Below are 18,798 nucleotides of genomic sequence, written 5' to 3' on the forward strand. Positions count from 1 at the left end.
CCCGCTGATTAATCTATTTATTTATTCGTCGGAGACCGAAAATGAAACTACAGGTAAGGGAAGCGAAGTTTGATATCGATGAGAGACGAAGCTTGGATGATTTTGTCCAAGGGTATGAAAAACAAACTTACTTTTATCTTACCGTATTTCACCCGACCCGTTTTGAAAACGTCAAACTTTGGCCTCAACATGAGTAACGTTGACGGTCAAAGTTACCCATGTTAAAGGGAGCATAACCTCAGCAGAGAAAGTCTAGCTTCCTCCAATACTAATTCGTGGCGCTAGTTCGTATTGGCAGAAGCTAGACTTTCCCTGTTGAGGTTAAGTACACGGTCAAAAATGCTCACAAAAATAATTACCGACTTACCTGACGATATTTGGGTGTTCAAAGCTGTCTAGATGTTTAAGCAGGGCAATTTCCCGAAGAGTATTCATAGGCACACCGTCTTCAGTCAATGGAACGCGAACCTTTTTCAAGGCGACCACTTCGCCTTCCCTCGCCAAGTCTTTGGCTTTGTACACAGTTCCGTAGGCACCCGTTCCGATAAGAGCGAGCTCTTCGTAGTTCCTCGCGTTGTTCTGGATCGTCACGTACGGGTTCCGAAGTTCCATGGCCTCCGCGCTTCCCTGACTTCTTTGGCTTCCTCCCACAGCGCCGGAGCGACCGTCATCGGCCGTCGAAGTATTGTTGTTGGCACTGTTGTTGCTTCCGGAGTTTCCTGTAGATCTACATGAAGAAGACGTGGCTTGCATTTCACTTTTATCCGCGAGGGCCAGCCGCCGGAATGTCCCTCTCCTTCCAATGGACAAATGGAAATCACCCTTTCATTGGATTAAGCATTTCTAAAACTAAAAAAAGCATTGTTAGTTTATCGTATTTAACAAGGGACAACGCTAGTCCAACAAATATAGTAGTGTTCATATATTCTTATTTTCAAACGGAACAAGAAAGCAACCCGAGAGCTTTAAATGGAGTCACCGCATCTGTTATGTACAGTGCGGTTCGCGGAGCAAACTAAAACGTAATATACCTTTAGCAAAAGCGGACATGTTTAAAACAATGAACACAAATTGTGTTTTTTATTATATTTTGAAACATGGATCTAATAATCTTTACATGGGATCGAAGACATCTCAGTGTAAGACATTTTTGCGTACTCTTTTCAAACATAAAAATATCGCAACACTGAACTGTCCATTCTCCATTATCCACTTACCCAGCTATCCTCCATTTGGTATTTTATTTATTTTAATCTCGCGTTGGATTTACTTTACGCACGGCGAAATGGAATCATTTTTGTCGACAAAGAGCCCATACATGAAAAGCAACGCTTGTAGGCGATGCACTTCAACTACCGCTCGAAACACATACAATAAATTACATAATATTACACTTTTCATTGAAAAGAGTGCTTAAGCATTTCTTGGAAGAGATTAGGAAAAACGTTCCACTTATATAGGTAGAGATAAGATGAAAAGCGTTAACTAAAGCCTATATTTCTCTGCACGAAATCAACATGGTCGTAAACAAAAGCTGTTTTTTTAAAGTGCATTAATTATCCCCTTCCCGGAAAAGGCTGTCCATCGGGATTATAGGAGCTGAAAATGTGGTGCTTTTAACAAACCGTTTCAAAAATTGAAGTGAAATAAAACACCCTCAAGGAAGGGTTCATTGAGAGCATACTCTAAGGTTCTCTGAATTCTTCTGTTTCGCCCCGAGAACGTTTGTTACCAATAATTCTGAGACCGGCTATTGTTAAAAAAAAAACCCTAAACCTGCGTTTCAATAAAAGCTAAGATAGGATAATTACCTCGTGACTATTTTAACTAAAATATGATACTTTCATATATATTTATATCTGATATAATCAATCTACCACCTTAGACTTAAGTCAGCTGTCAACTTTTAATGCTTTTATTAATCAAGTGGCCGAGTGAAAATGCTTTAGGAGAGTGGTGCCACGCGAGTCAACAGCTCCCTACACTAACTATTACCGTTAACCTCAACAATGTTTTACGGAAGAACCGAAGAACCCCTTTAGCCGGTGGGGAAATAATTTACATACGAGGTTTCACCCAGTGCCACAAACTCGAACCTAACCCGACTCCTCTTGCTTCGAGGCGAAAGTTCTAGCCACTCCGTCCCCTAGGAGCAACAAACACACCAGCCTCACACAAGGAGAACGCAGCTAGCCTTTAAACAAAAGGTGGTGTACAACTTTCATTGGATGAGCATTTAAGCTGAACGTTTTACGGGGGGGGGAAGACAATTTCCGTATTTTCCCCTTCCGACGGAAGCAGGCGCTTAAGCGTCTAACCTTCCTCGATGGTCTTACCAATGAAAACTGTACCCAAGAAAATGCACGGACTTTTGATGGGTTGCGTTCTCTTTCTGTGGGGTGCTGTGTTTGTTGCTCCTAGACGTCACCTTAGTTTTTACTGTGGAAAATTCAAAATTCACCAATAAATCATAATTTTATAACTTCTTCGAAAAGGACTGCTTAGTTGCTATCTAAGGCTTGTATTAAATATTGTTTGCTTTCTATACATCAGACATTTAGCGTAGCCCAAAGAATACCCTGAATATGAAGCGACATTTGACTTTGGTAGCTTGAGACACGCGATTTAAATTATCTTCGATAGGCGTGTATCTAGATAGGAATGCTCTTTGAACGAAGTCATCGTTAAAAAATATATAAATAAGTTGGTGGCGGATCGTAAGGGAGTTTAGGTTTGTGGTTGCGACCGACTTCTTTCGTTTCGGTTTCGTTGGTTTGTGTGTAAATAAGCGTGTAATAGTCTCAGACTTGATTTCTTAATATTTATTTTAATTTTAATTGGCTGTCATATGTTTTCGTCCGCTAATTTAGATCTCAAACGCCAAGGTTGATTTGTAATGGAATTTTAGCGTAACAGTAATTGCAACAGATTCGGCTTCTAATGCTACAATTAACAGGACGTAGCGCTTCTACGACGAAATGGCAGTTGCATATTCCTATCTCGATGAACTACTGGCTCCTCGTATATCAATGATAAGATATTTCATTATACGGTAATGATATTTCAATATCTGGAAAAATACTTTCGAGGTAGTTTAAGACAAGAATGCAATATGGCGGCTCTCTTCAAACATTCAATTTGAAAGTAACGGTACAAAAGTATAAACAAATTGCACTTTGTAAACGTGTTATTAAATTTGGTATATGCAGGAAAACGTCGTAGCTAAGCCTCAATGACATTTTTTCACGTCACAGATCATGGGGCGAAACAACACAAGACTTTGTTATTATTATAATCACGTGACCACCATGAGCTACTTAAATGTCATAGTTGACAAACTCGTTACCTTGGCAACCGAAACATGTCCACATAGGGTCTTTATGTTTTATTAAGATTTAGCTTTATTAACTTTGAAGCCGCTAAAAAAATCAAAGGCTTAATATATCTGCAGACGAGCCTCCATCCTTCCAAAACATTTTTGACTGAATTTCCCCGTGTCAATGAAGAATACGTCCCACCACCTGTTGACCATAAAAACGCTTTTGTTGTTAAGGTTTGAATAAGGGCCAGTTTTTATAACCAAGGCTTAATTCAAAATATTTAAATCGAAACATTTTCATACAAATCCATTTGATTACATAAAAATAAATTATAATATTAATATAAAATACCTTTTTTAATGTAAATTGGCACATTTTGCAGAAGGTGTTTTTTTATAATTACCAGAATTTTCCTAGACTGTTAATGCGCAAAATTTCAGCAACGTTTCGCGGTGTGAACGAAAACTTATGTTTTATAAGCTACGCTCACCAAAAATGATGGGCAAAAATGTTGGCTCGTGTAAAGAGGTCTTAATGTTTCAAATTATATCGGGGTTTGCTGCATTTGCCAATTTTGATATTGTATGATTTCCTCTTAAATATTAAAGATATTAAAACGAATAAATGGAACGCGTAGAATGGAAAAATCATTTTACACGCGTTCACTTTAAATTGCAAAGATATATTAAATACGTGCAACTATGTCGTACGCGTTTTAATATCGCGCTTGATATCTCTATTCTATTGATCTTTAAGTACCCCAAATAAATATCGCACTTTTATTTCGATAACTCATTAGGAATCGGAAAATCAACAAAACCAATAACTCACGTAATGAGTGCTCTCTTAAATCATGAATAATCAAATCTCGGTCTTTGGTGTAGTGTCGTCAGCCACAATTAGGAAGCGAGATAGGGCTATTCCGGATACGAAACGACGGTTAATCTGAGGAGAAGGGTCATTCTCCAGGAGCGTGGCCCGACTGGAAGCGAGATAAGCCGCCACTTCCATTCACACAATATCGTGCGCTGTCGCTAAGACCAATGTTACTAACGTCAAAAGCGGTGCGCCTTTTATCTCGCTTTCGAAGTTATTTCCTCTCCTCGACGTCATTTCTTGATTTTACACTACTCTTACAAGATACGAGATAACTCCCGAAAGATTTCAATGAGTATTCTCGAAGAAGGTTACAGCCCACTTACGAGTCGCAGATACGTTGTCCAAATAATGAATGAAAACTAGACCGTTCAACCAGAAACCTGTAATAAAAACTCTTTGCGATGGGTGCATCCAGGGGTCGGTAGAACCGCACTTTTCGGGTGCATCCCTGTTCAGTTTTTATGGTCAATTCTCCATAATATAATCAACGGAAATTGTGGCCAACAGGGAGACAAATAATAGAGGTTAATATAACCGCGAAACTACTTTACTAAGTTACGTTAACTATATAATATGGTCAACAAACTTTAAAATACCCGAATAAAAAAAGCTGGTATATAAAAAAAATTTTACGTAACTTTGTCGACCATCGTAATTTATAATACCATCCGCTTCTACGTTGAAAAACAAACATGGCAACCCCGTTTTAAATAATATGTCAATAAAGGCTAGCGATTGGGATCGACAAGAAACGTTGATTTATGTATATTAACACCATAATTTTTCATCGGGGGCTTAAGTGCTAAGTCCGTACGTTGGGAGATGGTTGTGGCTTTATGTGTGTTCTTATTTAAAGCGAATATAACCTCAACGCATTCTTAATGGAAGACCCCGTCCCGATTTGAGTAGGAATTAATTAACTAGCGCCAGAAATATATAAAGCCTTATAATGGAGCGGCATATACTGGAAGGGTTGGTGTTCCATACCAAATACCTGGGGTTATATTCCCTTTAGGGAGAGTTCCGCCAAAACAATAAGTTAAATTATGCGCATGTTTATGTCGACCATTTTAGCCGTCTTAGGTAACAATAATTACTAGCATGGATCCATCTCACTCAATATAAAGTTTAGTACCGTCAGTTCGTCGACACATGACGTTAATTAACAATAACCAGCTTAAAGGGCTTTGACAACGATAAATAAGTACTAACCACGGGTAACCCATTCAAAAATGTATGTGTTTCTATAAAGAAAATTACGACTGTTAACGTTTCTCACAAATAGTGGAAAAACCAAGATTTCTTTGAAATGTAAGTGTCGATGGTTTATTTAGGAGATATTTGCCAGAAGCGAAAATCCGATCAACGAGCAAGACAAATTCGCTCGCATTGGCATCACCAGCATCGGGTTTTATCTTGGTTAGTCATTTAATTTTTTGACCGCACTCCTTTGTTACCAACAGGAAACCGATACGTCCGGGTTTATCCGAATATAAGATAAAAATCAACTTAGTAAATAAAACGCGTATTAAGGGGTAATTAAAATAAATAAACGCTAATAGGACTGCCTGTGTAAGGAACTAAACTGTGGTTATAAGTTGTTAAAGAGGGTAAAGAACGTTATTAGCATTTTCAGTTTACGTAATGGCAGACGCAAAAAGCTCATAAACTGCTGGATTTTCGTCTGCGCATTGCTATTGTAAAACACAAAATAGTCTGCTTCTTGCGTTGGGGGCTACGTGGTTCTGTGTAAAATGAAAAGGCTAATTACGCTAGCGACGCCAGTATGATCAATCAACGTGCTTTGGACAGCGCTTTCAATTATAACCACCTTTTCCGCGCTTAATTAGAAATATACAGTAATTTTCGTATATATGGCAGAAATTCCGGTACTTGACCGAACTAATTGCAATAAAACGACAAAAATACACATCACATGTGCTTATGACTGAACCATAATTTAAATTCGATCAACTTTGAAGCGGGTCTGTCACCATGTTCTTGTAGTAATGAATAAATGCCCATTTTTCCCATGGGACCGAAACAAAATCGTTACCCGGGAAGGCCCCGAACAAATTAAACTATATAGTCTTGCCTGACTTGTTCGAAAGCACTAAATGACGTTTCCTTCTTGGAAAAATTAAATATTCAATAAGCGAACCTGTCGCGGTCAGGAGAGCACAAATGGGAATTGCAGATTTACGTTGCTTCGCTTTGATCATCATCCAGGTAGAAAGATGACAAGTTTACTTTATCAAATTGCTAACATTATGACTTCTACAAATGTTTAATTAAAACCAATTTTCAGATGGTGAAAAACAGCAATAAGCTAAATAGAACAACTTGCAAGAAAAAATAATAATAATAATAGTAATAATAATCACCTAAGCAAATACCCAATGCCTAAGTCAAACAGAAACTTGTAAGGCCAATTACCAGGGGCCTTGTTAGAATGCGTAAGAGGCGGGTGGTAAGCCTTTCATACCACGCGAACCAACAGCCCCCTTCAATTACTATTACCGTTAATCTCAGCAAGATTTGGAACATTGCTTCGGATGTAGGAATTAAAGATGACCCATTTGAAACATTTACGTTGAACATTGTGATTCAATTTATTGGTAAGTTCCTTAAAATGTACCGTACTTCTATGGAATGAAGTCATTCCAAAACTCAAATGCTGAAGACTTTATTTCATATACGGGTATTTTATGCTTCACACTTATGTACTTTATTCCTCTACTCTAGAGTGTTTTTTTTGTTCGAAAAGTATTTTTTTTCAAAAACTATATTTACTAGAGTATTTAAATTTTTATTGAAATATTTTTTCACCACTACGTGCTAGATCAAATTTTCCAATTAGAAAGTTGTAGAGCGTCATCGAAAACGTACGATCATCGTTAGCTCGATGAAAAAAGACCAATTTTTCACTGAAAAACACGTGTTGCAAAATTGACAAGTTGGGTAATCAAAAATACACTTTCAATTCTTTTGGATTACACTTCTACTAACAAGGAGACTATAAAGTTTTACTAATTTTGCTCAAATTGACCAGAATTCATCAAAATATCATAAATTTTTTATACATACTGTGTTGTCAAAAACATTTTCGGTTGCCAGGGCAAAACTAATGCCCATTGCAATTTTTCCCTTGGTGAAATTTCATGTTACCATAAGGTCTACATACCCACCTAGTTTAAAAAAAATCGGTGATTATCACCTCAGGTAGTCTCCTCGTAAGACTGAATCATTCTTTCAATCTCCTGTTTCGGAAGTTACTCAGCTATTCATTTTACCAAAAAAAAATTGTATTTTTATTGGTTTTGTGGCTTAAGTTTTCTGAAAACAACGCTTCCTTTGAAAATTAAAATTAATGAAATAAAGAAATTGGCCATGATATTTAATTTGATCGTATATTGGATAGTCTTTAATTTACAATTTCTACAACATGTTACAACAATGGTTCAATTACCCCCCCCCCCCTCCCTCGGCTGTCACAGAGGCTGGAGCTCAAATAATCATTTCATCAAACGCACGTTCGATCATTTCTGGGGTTACTTGACGGCAAGCATTTATAATTTGTTGACGAAGTTCGTCTTGACTTTGAACCGGAGTTGCGTAAGCCATTTCTTTGATAAATCCCAAAAGTAAGAAATCCAGTCTGGGGACCTTTGTGGGCAATGAATGGTTTCTCCCGATCCAACGTTGAGGGAACTCGTGGTTTAGGACGTTGGTCAAGTCTCGTCATAATGACAAAATTATCACCCTCACTGAGGATTTCCATATAATCACCAATTGCAGTTTGAGCGCTTAGATGGGTTGAACTCTTGGGAAATTCCCTCATTGGTCCAGTGTTTTTACCTCAAGCTTAGCGGCGATTTGATTTGGGCCGGCGTTTCGCAAAAATCAGCCGGCGGCAGCGCGGTGCGCCAATTTTTCAAAAATCCTCGGTAGCATTGATTTTTTTCGGCGGCGGCGGCGGCGGCGGCGGCGCGGAGCAAAAGTTTCTTCCTCCTTTTGAAAATTTGAGAATAAAAATTCCAAAATGTTTTTGAAGGAAAAAAATAAAGTTACGTAGAAAATTTTTAGTAGGTGGCGCGCCAGAAAGTAAATGACTTAGAGGCGGCGGTTCGGTGCCAGAGAAAAAATCGGCGGCGACGGCGGCGTTTGATCGGCGGCGCTAGGCTGACTTGCTTTTCTTACAGAACGAACTTTCACAAGAAATCAAAACACTATGTATACGCTTCGCTTACTAGACAGGGGTCTCCATACAAAAAACCTGTTAACACTCTCGAAACACGGGAGAAGCCTTTGACCAGCCGTTAGATGCGCCACTAGTAGCACAATGAAGCGCGGGGAAAATTTTACCAGCGTCTGCTACCCACGGACTGTAAATTTAGAGGACGAGTAAAGCGTTGCCTTCCCCTGTGGAATTTTGGTTTCCCCGTGCATCAATCACTTCGAAATAGGGAGAGAGAGTCCGTCAAGGTCATTTGTACCAGGCATAGAGCTAGTCCCCCCCCCCCCCCCCCCCCACGCATGTTATCTGGAAATCTGGCCGACCGAAAGACGAGCGCTTTAGTTAATGACCTTGAGCGACTTCCGTCAGTCTGATCGGTGAACGGGGCGTAAAATACCTCGGGAATACCGGTCCTCTAAAATTTACAGTCCGTGTGCTAACGTACGCCGGTTGAGCGATTGAAAACGCCAGTATATTTAGCTAATCACTTAAAGTTTTCTTGTTCACCTATTACGAGGAATACGCCGAGATTTTTGAGAAGTGTGCACATAGAATACGCGGTGATCAGCCTTTCGAATTAAGCGTGATTAACAAACGTTGATTTAATTTTAAATACAATAGCTTATTATATGTATAGTAGCTAAGCATATACTTAGGGGAATAGTCTGCCAGGCTGGTCTGTTAATAAACAATCTACTCCCGTTTGTATGCCTCCCACGAAAGTCCAAGCAGACATTGACTGAGGGTGTGGATAAATCCCAAGCGTCTTGTAGACTAACAAGTGCCGCGGGGTCACTATTCCGCCCCTATTCCCGATGAAGTGGCTTTAGGTTTGTCTAGCCGGATGAGGCGGCTTAACTGTTCTATCCGACCTGTATTAATGATTAGAATCGGCTGAAATGCAGGCGTGAATAACGCGCGAGTGATCGTAAAAAGTTCAAAACCAAGTCCAAAAATTACTAACGTAATTTACATGGGACAATCGTTCGCTTTCGGTTTAGTCTGCTACATAAAATTACTGAGAAACCGGATCGTCAATCTAATTTCTACAAACTACAAGAACGACGGGAAAGTGTTTCTAAAACAATTTTTAGTACGTAAATGAAGAAGAATTATATCCACGCGAGCTTACGTGAATAGTTCGTTAACTGCACGTTTATATTTTACGAGAAGAGAATCGAGACATTTCAAATTTTTTTTACAAAGTTGTAGCGTTTCAAATATCGGCACCCTATCCAAGTTCGGTATTGAGAAACTGCTCCACAAGGAAAAGATTCTATTTGAATTTTCAAATTTAAAGTCATGTTTGTAGTAGTTGAAAGAACATTGCCAGTCCGGTCTCTCAATACTTAAATTTTGCCAAAGTATAGACTATTTTAGTATTTAATATTTTTATCGCAAGCTTGAATGAAAAGTAGGTATATTCCCGTTGGATAGAATCCTATTGGGTCGAATTCCCAATGGATCGAATCAAAAAATATACTTACCCAAATGATCGAATTCTAATTTGGTAATCCCATTGGGTCGAATCCCATTTAGTCGAAAAAGTTTATAGATTATTTTTACCTATCCAAATCGAAGTAAAAAACAATACCCGAACTGAGAGCAAATAATAAGGTTAGGTTAGGTTAGGTTAGGTTAGGTTAGGTTAGGTTAGGTTAGGTAAGGTTAGGTTAGTTTAGTTTAGTTTCGGTTAGGTTAGGTTAGGTTTCATGCTTTCACTTGTGAGCAAAAAAATATCGGTCGAATGGGTTTCGGTTGAATGAGAATCGACCCAATGGGACAAAAGCGGAAAGTATGTAAATATTGAGATTTTTCTTACACATAATTTTCTGAATCATCAATTCGATAGTCCCATAAAACCCTAATTCGTAGTAACATTAAATTTTAATAAAATATTTATAAATATACTATGCAAGAATGGTTTATATTTGTAATGATTTATTAAATACTTCTTTACCTGCTGTACAAATAAATTTAACGAATTATTGAGGAAGATCAAAGAAATTTGAAAACGTCGCCAACTAGTTCCTCGGTAAAACAAACCCCAATCGTCACTTGCTTTTCAGTGACTAGTTAAACTTCGTAATTATTACTAATCTACGTAATAGTATCCATATGTTAATCATGTGAACCAAGAGCTATTATGGTTTTAATCGTCTATGCTGCAAATACCCTCGAAACTGACTTCTTTGTAGTTCCTTGGTCACTTTTCGGAATATGTTGAACATGATGATCGGTCGTTGAAGTTTATTGGATGCAAAATGTCGTTCAAATACTTGAATTTATTTACGTAACTAAAATTTTAAAAATAAATACATTTTAAATTTTAAACAAATTTATTATTTAAAATTGACAAGGCATATCATTTTCAAATTTTATCACTTTTAATTTTGACAAGGTTTACTTTTTTATACTAGCAAAATTTAATCATTAAGGTGCCAATATTTAATCACTTAAAAAACTGAGGAACAAAATAACCATTGAATAAATGTAACTATATGTTATTGAGTAGATGTTAACTTTAAAATCAAATTTACTTCAATTATATTGTTAAATAATTGTAAAAGCAGAACGAAAATAGAGTTATAAGATGTTGTCTTCAAGTTCTAAAACTAAAGAATTGGAGCGATTTTTACAGGTATCTCTACAGCCACAAAGGTCCGTGCATGGTAAGCCATTCTTAGTGCATCCGCAAGCACTGGTTTTGCAATCTTTGGTGCAACCACATTTACGTAGAGCAAGTAGGGCTTCCGGTGCGTGTGGTAATTTGGAACAAAGAGGTTGGAGATTTACTTCCGCAGTTTAAATCCAACCATACCCAATTGATGATGGGATAATTGGCATGAGCATGTCAGACTTTTTTATGACTAACGTCTGAAAATACGCTCTTTCGGTATGAAGACCAGGTCGGTGGAAGTTGCCGACCCTCCTTACCTAACTTAGCAAACATATGCCAACGAAGATCTCTCAGTGATTCTAGTTTTGAGACACTATTTCGATATAGGTGACATACATTTGCTTAAAGGTTTCAGCTGGAATAATATTTGATGATCCAAACCCCGCGAACGCGTCTTAAATGTCCCGATCGCTGGCGATAAAGGTTTTAAAGGTCGATTTAAGTCCTTTCGTTGCGAAACATCCAGTTCTGTCGCAGTCTTTGAAAGCGTACCTACCTATTAAAGCTAAAGCCTTTTCTACTGCCAAACGATAGTACAGCTCACTGATCTTCAGTCTTTCTAATTAAACAGGTTTAAATGACATGTTATTAAAGTGTCCGATTAGAAAAACCAATACATCCGTGTCCAATGAATATATGTCGAGTTGGGTATCAGGTTCCTTCTTGGCCACATCCAAAGCGTGTTAAATAATTTGTTGGACGACCTCTTCGAGACTGAGTTCCTAGTCGCATTTCTTGAATAGCTACCACATCATCAAGTATACAATTAGCCACTAACTTGTTGTGATAGGATACTGTAGGTATTCATTTTTGACTATCTTTGTAACGTTCAAGAATTTTGTGCGCGAGATACTCGGTCAACTCCGACTAAGTTTTCGGGTGGACGAGGAACGCTTTGACATTTTGAATTTTGGTATTGTCGTTGACATGGAAATGCACGGCTACATTTTTTCCGATTCGTTTACCTCGAGTTCTTTCCTTCAACGAGCCTTCTACATAGACATCAAACAAAATTCTAATTTCTTCATATTTCGATGAAATTTGATCGACTTTATTTAAAAATATATCGGCAAATTGCAAAGCGTTTGTAATACCTTTCGCGCTTTGAAACGATTGCACTAAACACATGGCGTCAATAATCAAAACTGTTTTCTTGCAAGGCGTGTTACAATCTGATAATTCAATGGGTAGATGTAAAGCGAGGAACTCCGATACGAACTCGTGTTTACCAGACAGCAAAAAGCATACTACCATCTGTTTTAAAGTTAGAAGGCGGACAAACATGAAATTCGTATTTTCCCATGACATCTTTCGCAACTAAATCTGGACGTTTTAATATCTATAACTGATTTTTCAATGTTACATAGTTAAATGAGTTGTGTTTATGATTGTTAACATTGTTCGTAACTTTATACTTAAAAGTGGCTAAACTTTGTGTATTTTGGAGAAATGGTAGAATTAACACTCTAAAACCTAACCAGCATATTTCCAATCAGTCCAAGGTACACATGATATCTGCAACATTTTTTTGATTTTTTCGGAAATTTAAAATGATTTAAATTAATACTTAAAATTATTTGTAAATTTTACGAAAAGTCTTAAATTATTAGTAGGAGGCATATTAACTTATTCCAATCGAAAAACTAAACTTGGCACTATTTCCGAAGTAGAAATTAATTTATTACTTTATCCCCCTGACTAAATGTAAACCGGCTACCTGATTTAAACGCATTAAAGTCACTAGATGACTTGGGCTTAGCCTAACCTAGCTGATTATTATGGATTATGCAATATTTCCGTTAACTGTTTTGTTCTTAATTCTAAATCAATTTAATTAAAACATACATTAAGTCTTCAAGCGACTTTTAATGCCTTTTAACAGGTCGTCGGGTTGCAATGCGTAGGAGGGTGATGACAAGCCCATCATGCCACGTGAGCCAACAGCTCCCTACACTTACTATTACCGTTAACCTCTACAACTTTTTATGGAAAGGGGATATTTGAACATGAACAAAATAACAAAACAAATTGACCAAGCGAGTGTGCCTATTTTATATTTTATGTGTTGATGTGTTTTGTCCACGCTAGAAAAAGGTTCATATTTTATCAATACTTCATAGGTTTTCGTGTAATTTAGTAACGAACATTTTGAAAACCGTAAATGAAACTTGTGTAGTTTATTTCAAACGTCATTGTTTGAAACTGCATCACATCCAGAAAATGTAACGATAATCGAAGACTTTGTTAAGATAGTTAAGGTACTTTTCACATCGTGCACTTAGGATTTGTATACCCCCGTACTGTAAATAAATACACACCGGGGGTTTTCACATCATGTGTATCAGATTTGTAGCCCGGTGTACCGCAAACAGAGTGCATACCACCGGAGGTCCTCATCATAATGCTCTACGCCAAAGTCCTAAGCCCGGACAGGTGACAGAACAGCCAAGGCAGCAAGAGAACCCTACTGCTGTCAGTCTCACCTTCGACGCAAGCCGCTCAACCCAGCAGAAGGTGCAACAATGGGATAGCCAACCCCTCACTGCGCATACAGCAGTGTGAATAATAGCGGATGCTATAGTAACTCCAGCCGACACCCTACCTACGTAGGTTAGAGTAATGTTCGTACGGGGTCAAAATTAGGTCGGGGTCGGGGTCGGGGTTAAGCTATCCCCGAAAAAAATAAGTCGGGGTCGGGGGTTTTCGGAGTCGGGGTTAAAAAAACTAGTTTGGCTCAGGTAAGGCCACCGTCGAAAAAAATAATACTGGCTTATTTATAACTAAAATAAACAAATAATTTCGTGGAAGAAGGTTTATAGTATTTATTACAGACTTACAAGATATAATACTAATTCCAAGATCAAACTACAAACATATATGCCCGAAAATTAACACCGAAACATAACATTCCCGACTTTATTTTTTATCCTCGGTACTGGGGTCGGGGTCGGGGGAAAATATCGGGGGTTTTCGAGGTCGGGGTCTCCGTACGAACACTAAGGTAGATAGTCATACCCTTCAGAAAGAGCTCCTAAACGGAAACGTTGGGCACACAGCGGCCCAAGTAACCCGGCACAGCTAGCACCGGACACCCGGTGTTGCCTCAAAAGGCCGGGAAACAGAACCACTGCGCCTCATAAGGAGACCCACCGCAGGCTACCCAGTCCTCCGAGGCGACCAGTTTGCCTGGACCCTCTCCGTTAGCCTGAGCCGAAGCCCAGTTTCCATCCCATACCTGACCGAAGTCGGAGGTGGAGATTGGACCATTTGATCAGAGCTAACATCTCCCAGTGCGCCACCGCCCTTATGGGTTACAAGAGCCGGACCCCGACTCCCTGGTTAAGACAGGAGTTATTGCACACTCCAACCCCTTAAGGGCCGGGTTTTCACATCAAGCACTATTAATTTATATACCCCCGTACCGTAAATAAATACATACCGGGGGTGTTTAGGCTAATATATCTGTATCGAGTAATATTCGAAATGCGAATCATATTCCCCTAAAAATATAAATATAAAGTTTGGATATGTAAAGCCATTGAGCAATCAAAGAAGAAACAAGCCGCCTCGATAATCGCGTATTGGTATTTCCCTTTGACCTTCATTCTTTTTCACGAGAAACTGTAGAATTGTAATTTCCCACGGGTCAGTTTGTATAGTGAGTTGGACGCTAGAGGGCGAAAATAGTTTTAGTTTTCGGAGAGACTTGGTCGAGGATAGATATAACCGCGATAGCACGAGCCACCGTAGTTCGATGTAACGGTTTTTGAATGTTTAATGTTATTATTTTCGGGAATTAAAGACAGTTCGTTTATTACGTTGCGTTTGATTGTTTTACTCATTTCTGCACGAACAGGGGGTTATCACATCAGTGTGTCAGAATTTATAGCCTGGTGTACCTAGTAACAGAGACCATACCACCGGAGGCCTATCATCATAGTGCCCTACGCCAGCGTCCACCTAGCCCGACAGGTGAAAAATCCAGCATGGGTAGTAGTACCCTACTAATGATGGTCACACCTTTGACGTACGCCACTCAACCCAGCAGAAGGTGCAGCAATGGGTGGTCCAATTCCCACTTCGCACACAGCAGTGTTATTAAGAGTGGATGCTGTAGCAACTCCAGCCGACACCCTACCTATGGAGGTAAAGAGTCAAACCCTTTGGAAAGAGCTCCTAAAGGGGAACGACGAGCACACAGCAGCCCAAGTAACCCGGCACAGCTGGCACCGGAGATCCCGGTGGGCCCCAAAAGGCCGGGAAACAGGACCGACGTGCCCTCATACGGAAGCCCGCCGCCCCACAGCAGGCTACCCAATCCGCCGAGGTGGCCAGTTTGCACGGACCCTCTCTGTTAGCCTGAGCCGAATCTCAGTATCCAGCCCAAACCTGACCGCAGTCGGAGGTGGATATAGGACCATTTGATCAGAGCTAACATCTCCTAGTGCGCAAGAGCCGGAACCCGACTCCCCGGTAAATCACCAGTTATTGCACACTCTAACCCATTTATCTGCAATTAAAACATATTTCGCCACGTCAGCCATTAAAATGGTTGCGCCGTTGAAACGTTGTAGCTAAGCCCCGCCTTAAAACAGCCGCCATGAAATCATGCTACGTCAACGAGGCAAAATACCACATGATCCATTTTGGCAAATAACCACGTGAACATCATGGGCTTTCCATATATCACGGATGTGTTACCATGACAACCCACGAGCAAGCTAACAATACGGTAATGATTTTTTTTGGACTCGGAAGGTTTTAAATGTCTCGAGAAAATCCGGCACCACTTGTCCACAAAGCAAAATAATTTTTAGTTTAAATTTTTCTTAACGTTTTTGATAAAACCGGAAACATTATTGCGAACTTTAATCTCTTGTCTCTATGATCGGCAGAAATTCGCCAAAAGTTTGATATAATTATTTAATTGTGAACTCTAAGGAATGAACTGTATTATTCTAAAGACTAAAGGTTTGCGCTGTACGCCGAGATTAAGTACTCATTACGGAATGTGTGTACAGGGATTATGCAGAGTGATCAGCGCTTCAAATAAAGCATTATTATCAACTGGGAATTGAATTGGTAACTTGAGTAACTAATATTTTAAGTAATATTAAACACATTTAAAATTGAACGATTAGATTTCAAGGTTTTCAAAAACTTACATATAAAAGGTAACTCATTCACAACAAACGTAAGCAAACTGACCTTGACTGTGTTTTGTACAAAAGTAGGATCCTACCGCAAAGCCTTATTACACTCTATTTCTTTATAGGAGGTACGACAGGAGGAATATACAAATAACATACTAAAAGCAATTCGCGCTTCAATAGCAAGCGCCAAACCCCTTTTAAAATCTAGTCAGCCGGTATCTTATTGGTTCCCTGCAACTGGCGTCTTCCACCACCATTGAAGCGCACGTCGGTGAAGTTTTTCCTTCCCCTTCTCGTACCCTTGGGTAAATTAGGAAATAATGCACAATGGTCGTTTCAATATAGTCATCCTCTCGAAGTACAAATCGATTCGTAGCTTGCCCGTGGATGTGGCTGGTGTTCGTTGCCATGGTATCGCGTATAGTTCGGCCATGACATTAAGACATCCATGGCGGTCACGTGATTATTTCGCAGAATCGTGTGTCGTTTTGCCTCGTGATATGTGACGTTAAATTAATGTAATTTCAACTGTTTCAAGGTGGGGCTTAGTTATTACGTATACCTTTGACCTAATACATTGAAAACGTTCTCCATATTTAGCGCTGCCTTTTTAGTATCGCTAGTAACGAACAAAATAATTATTGTATCAAAAATTATGGACATATTTTCGAACAAGATATTGGCGACCCAAAAATAATGAGGGCACCTTAGAGTTTCGTTGGCCAGTTAAAGTGCGGCGCCGATCGAGCAAAAGCGAAGAACCCTGTATAATAACGACTGCAGAGTAGCGACCCACAGCTAAAGACGCGAGAATCAAATTCCGCGCGTCGTCCACGCTGGTGGAAAACGTCGCTCTAGGCAAACCACGTGACTGTTTCGCCGCCGACAGACGTACGCTGGGCCGAGCTTCCATCTCAGGGACATCTTCAGCCTGTAGAGTCGCCTTCCCTTCGGCATGCGCTACACCCCGCCTCGCCACCCACAAAGATTCCCACCCTCCGTTGATAAAAATTCCCTTCTTTCGCCCCCCCCCCCCGCTAGTTTCACCATCCGCCCTCCCAGTCTCGAAACGTTTATTCCACTAAGTTCCACAGGGGTAGTAAACACATACTCTTCATACTCTGCGCCTCTATCAGCGTTCAGTCAGCTGATCTCGAACGTCATAGACGTCGACTGTTCGCGGCGCTGGTTCTGCTGGCAAACAGGGAACCAAATCTTCTCAGCAGTCTCAAAAACACGACGACGCAAAAAAACCAACTGCGCCCGCCGCCGCGAAACGAGTCAGGCGGGAGGCCAACACGGCGAAAAAAATTCACCACCGCTTACTCGAGACAAAAACGTCACAGGCCTACCTCAAAATTCCTTTCCCAAATGGCAGAAGAGCTCTACATTCATGAATAATTAACACCGCATCAGACGCGATTCTAGACCCGACACTTTATCACTAAGCGCTAACGAGGACACTTTGTCTACAATATTAACCCCGAAATATCCATCTCAAATATATATTTCGTAGAATCGACGCGTAACAGCCTAACGAGGTATATATTAAAATAAATTTAAAGTTATTACGTTTAATACATTTTATCGTTGTTCGTTCAATCTTTAAGACTAACGATATACCGTAGAAATATAATCGAGAAACGTATATTATTATCATCGACGAAAACAGTCCATTAATTGAAGCTAGTTAGTAAACGTCGTACGCTAATTGATAAGATAGCCAGTGGAATGGGATTCGTTGTCTCGGACAAAGACAAGAGCCAAATCGAAAGAAGCACCTACCGTTTAAAACGTTTCCACTTTCTTCTTTTAATGTACCGTAAAACGGGAATTCGCGCTGAGAGCTCTCTGTACGGACGTCGCTCGTAGAAAAATTACAACGTCGAATCTCCGAGGCCAACAGCTGAATCCGCCGCTGCTGGTAACCACTTTCCTGGGAGTTACTGTATGCTACGGGAGAGAGCAACCCCCTTCCCAAACTACTCGCCTCCTTCCACCCCCCGTCCCCCCCCTCCCTTTCGCTTCAAACTCAACTGGAGAACGTTTTATTTTTGAGTGAAGCTTTTTTTTGTAAGTACAGTACAATGGAATATAAACCCTCTTCGGATACCTGGCGTGCCCTCGTGGTTACGTATTCTCGAATTTAATAGGTTAACGATATTACTTACGTACTTAGAAATAATATTTTTTTAAAAATGAAATTTTTCTGTTTATTAAAAATGTCGATAATTCGTTAGCTTAAATTACATATATTACGCTACCAATTAAAAATAATTTGTAAAAACCCACATGGTTCGCAAATATTCGGGAACGGGTATACGCGCGTTCTTCTCTATCGCCCACGTACTTCCTGTTCCACGCAAATTCCTTTTAATAAGCAACGTTTATATTAAGAGATATTTGTGTACAGCTATATTTTGATAACTGCTTTTCCTGAGATGACCTTACGTATGGGGAAATAAACTATCGTCGAAATTCTCAATCAAGAACTTATAAGAGCGAAATAATTCCATTTCAATTCATATA

At 39.5% G+C, this 18,798-nt stretch overlaps 1 protein-coding gene across 8 annotated transcripts in view; it reads right to left on the reverse strand.

Annotated features, from left to right (window-relative positions):
- Positions 1-18,798, reverse strand: part of Cdk4 (Cyclin-dependent kinase 4) — a 53,105-nt gene that overhangs the window by 11,370 nt on the left and 22,937 nt on the right. The window contains exons 1-3 of one of the 8 annotated variants that reach the window (XM_090163176.1): positions 18,055-18,216; positions 3,347-3,521; positions 368-849 (exon numbers count right to left, since the gene is read on the reverse strand). In XM_090163176.1, the coding sequence (XP_090019302.1) occupies positions 368-753 (386 nt within the window). In that variant the 5' untranslated portion in view covers positions 754-849; positions 3,347-3,521; positions 18,055-18,216. Of the gene's footprint in view, positions 1-367; positions 850-1,217; positions 1,389-2,336; positions 2,427-3,346; positions 3,522-3,723; positions 3,745-4,151; positions 4,631-17,621; positions 17,642-18,054; positions 18,217-18,798 lie in introns of those variants that run through there. The other 7 variants (XM_090163173.1, XM_090163179.1, XM_090163175.1 and 4 more) reach the window with 7 other exon arrangements.

Source organism: Leiobunum rupestre, chromosome 11 (assembly GCF_980474605.1).
Source record: "Leiobunum rupestre chromosome 11, qqLeiRupe1.1.hap1, whole genome shotgun sequence".
Taxonomy (NCBI): domain Eukaryota; kingdom Metazoa; phylum Arthropoda; class Arachnida; order Opiliones; family Sclerosomatidae; genus Leiobunum; species Leiobunum rupestre.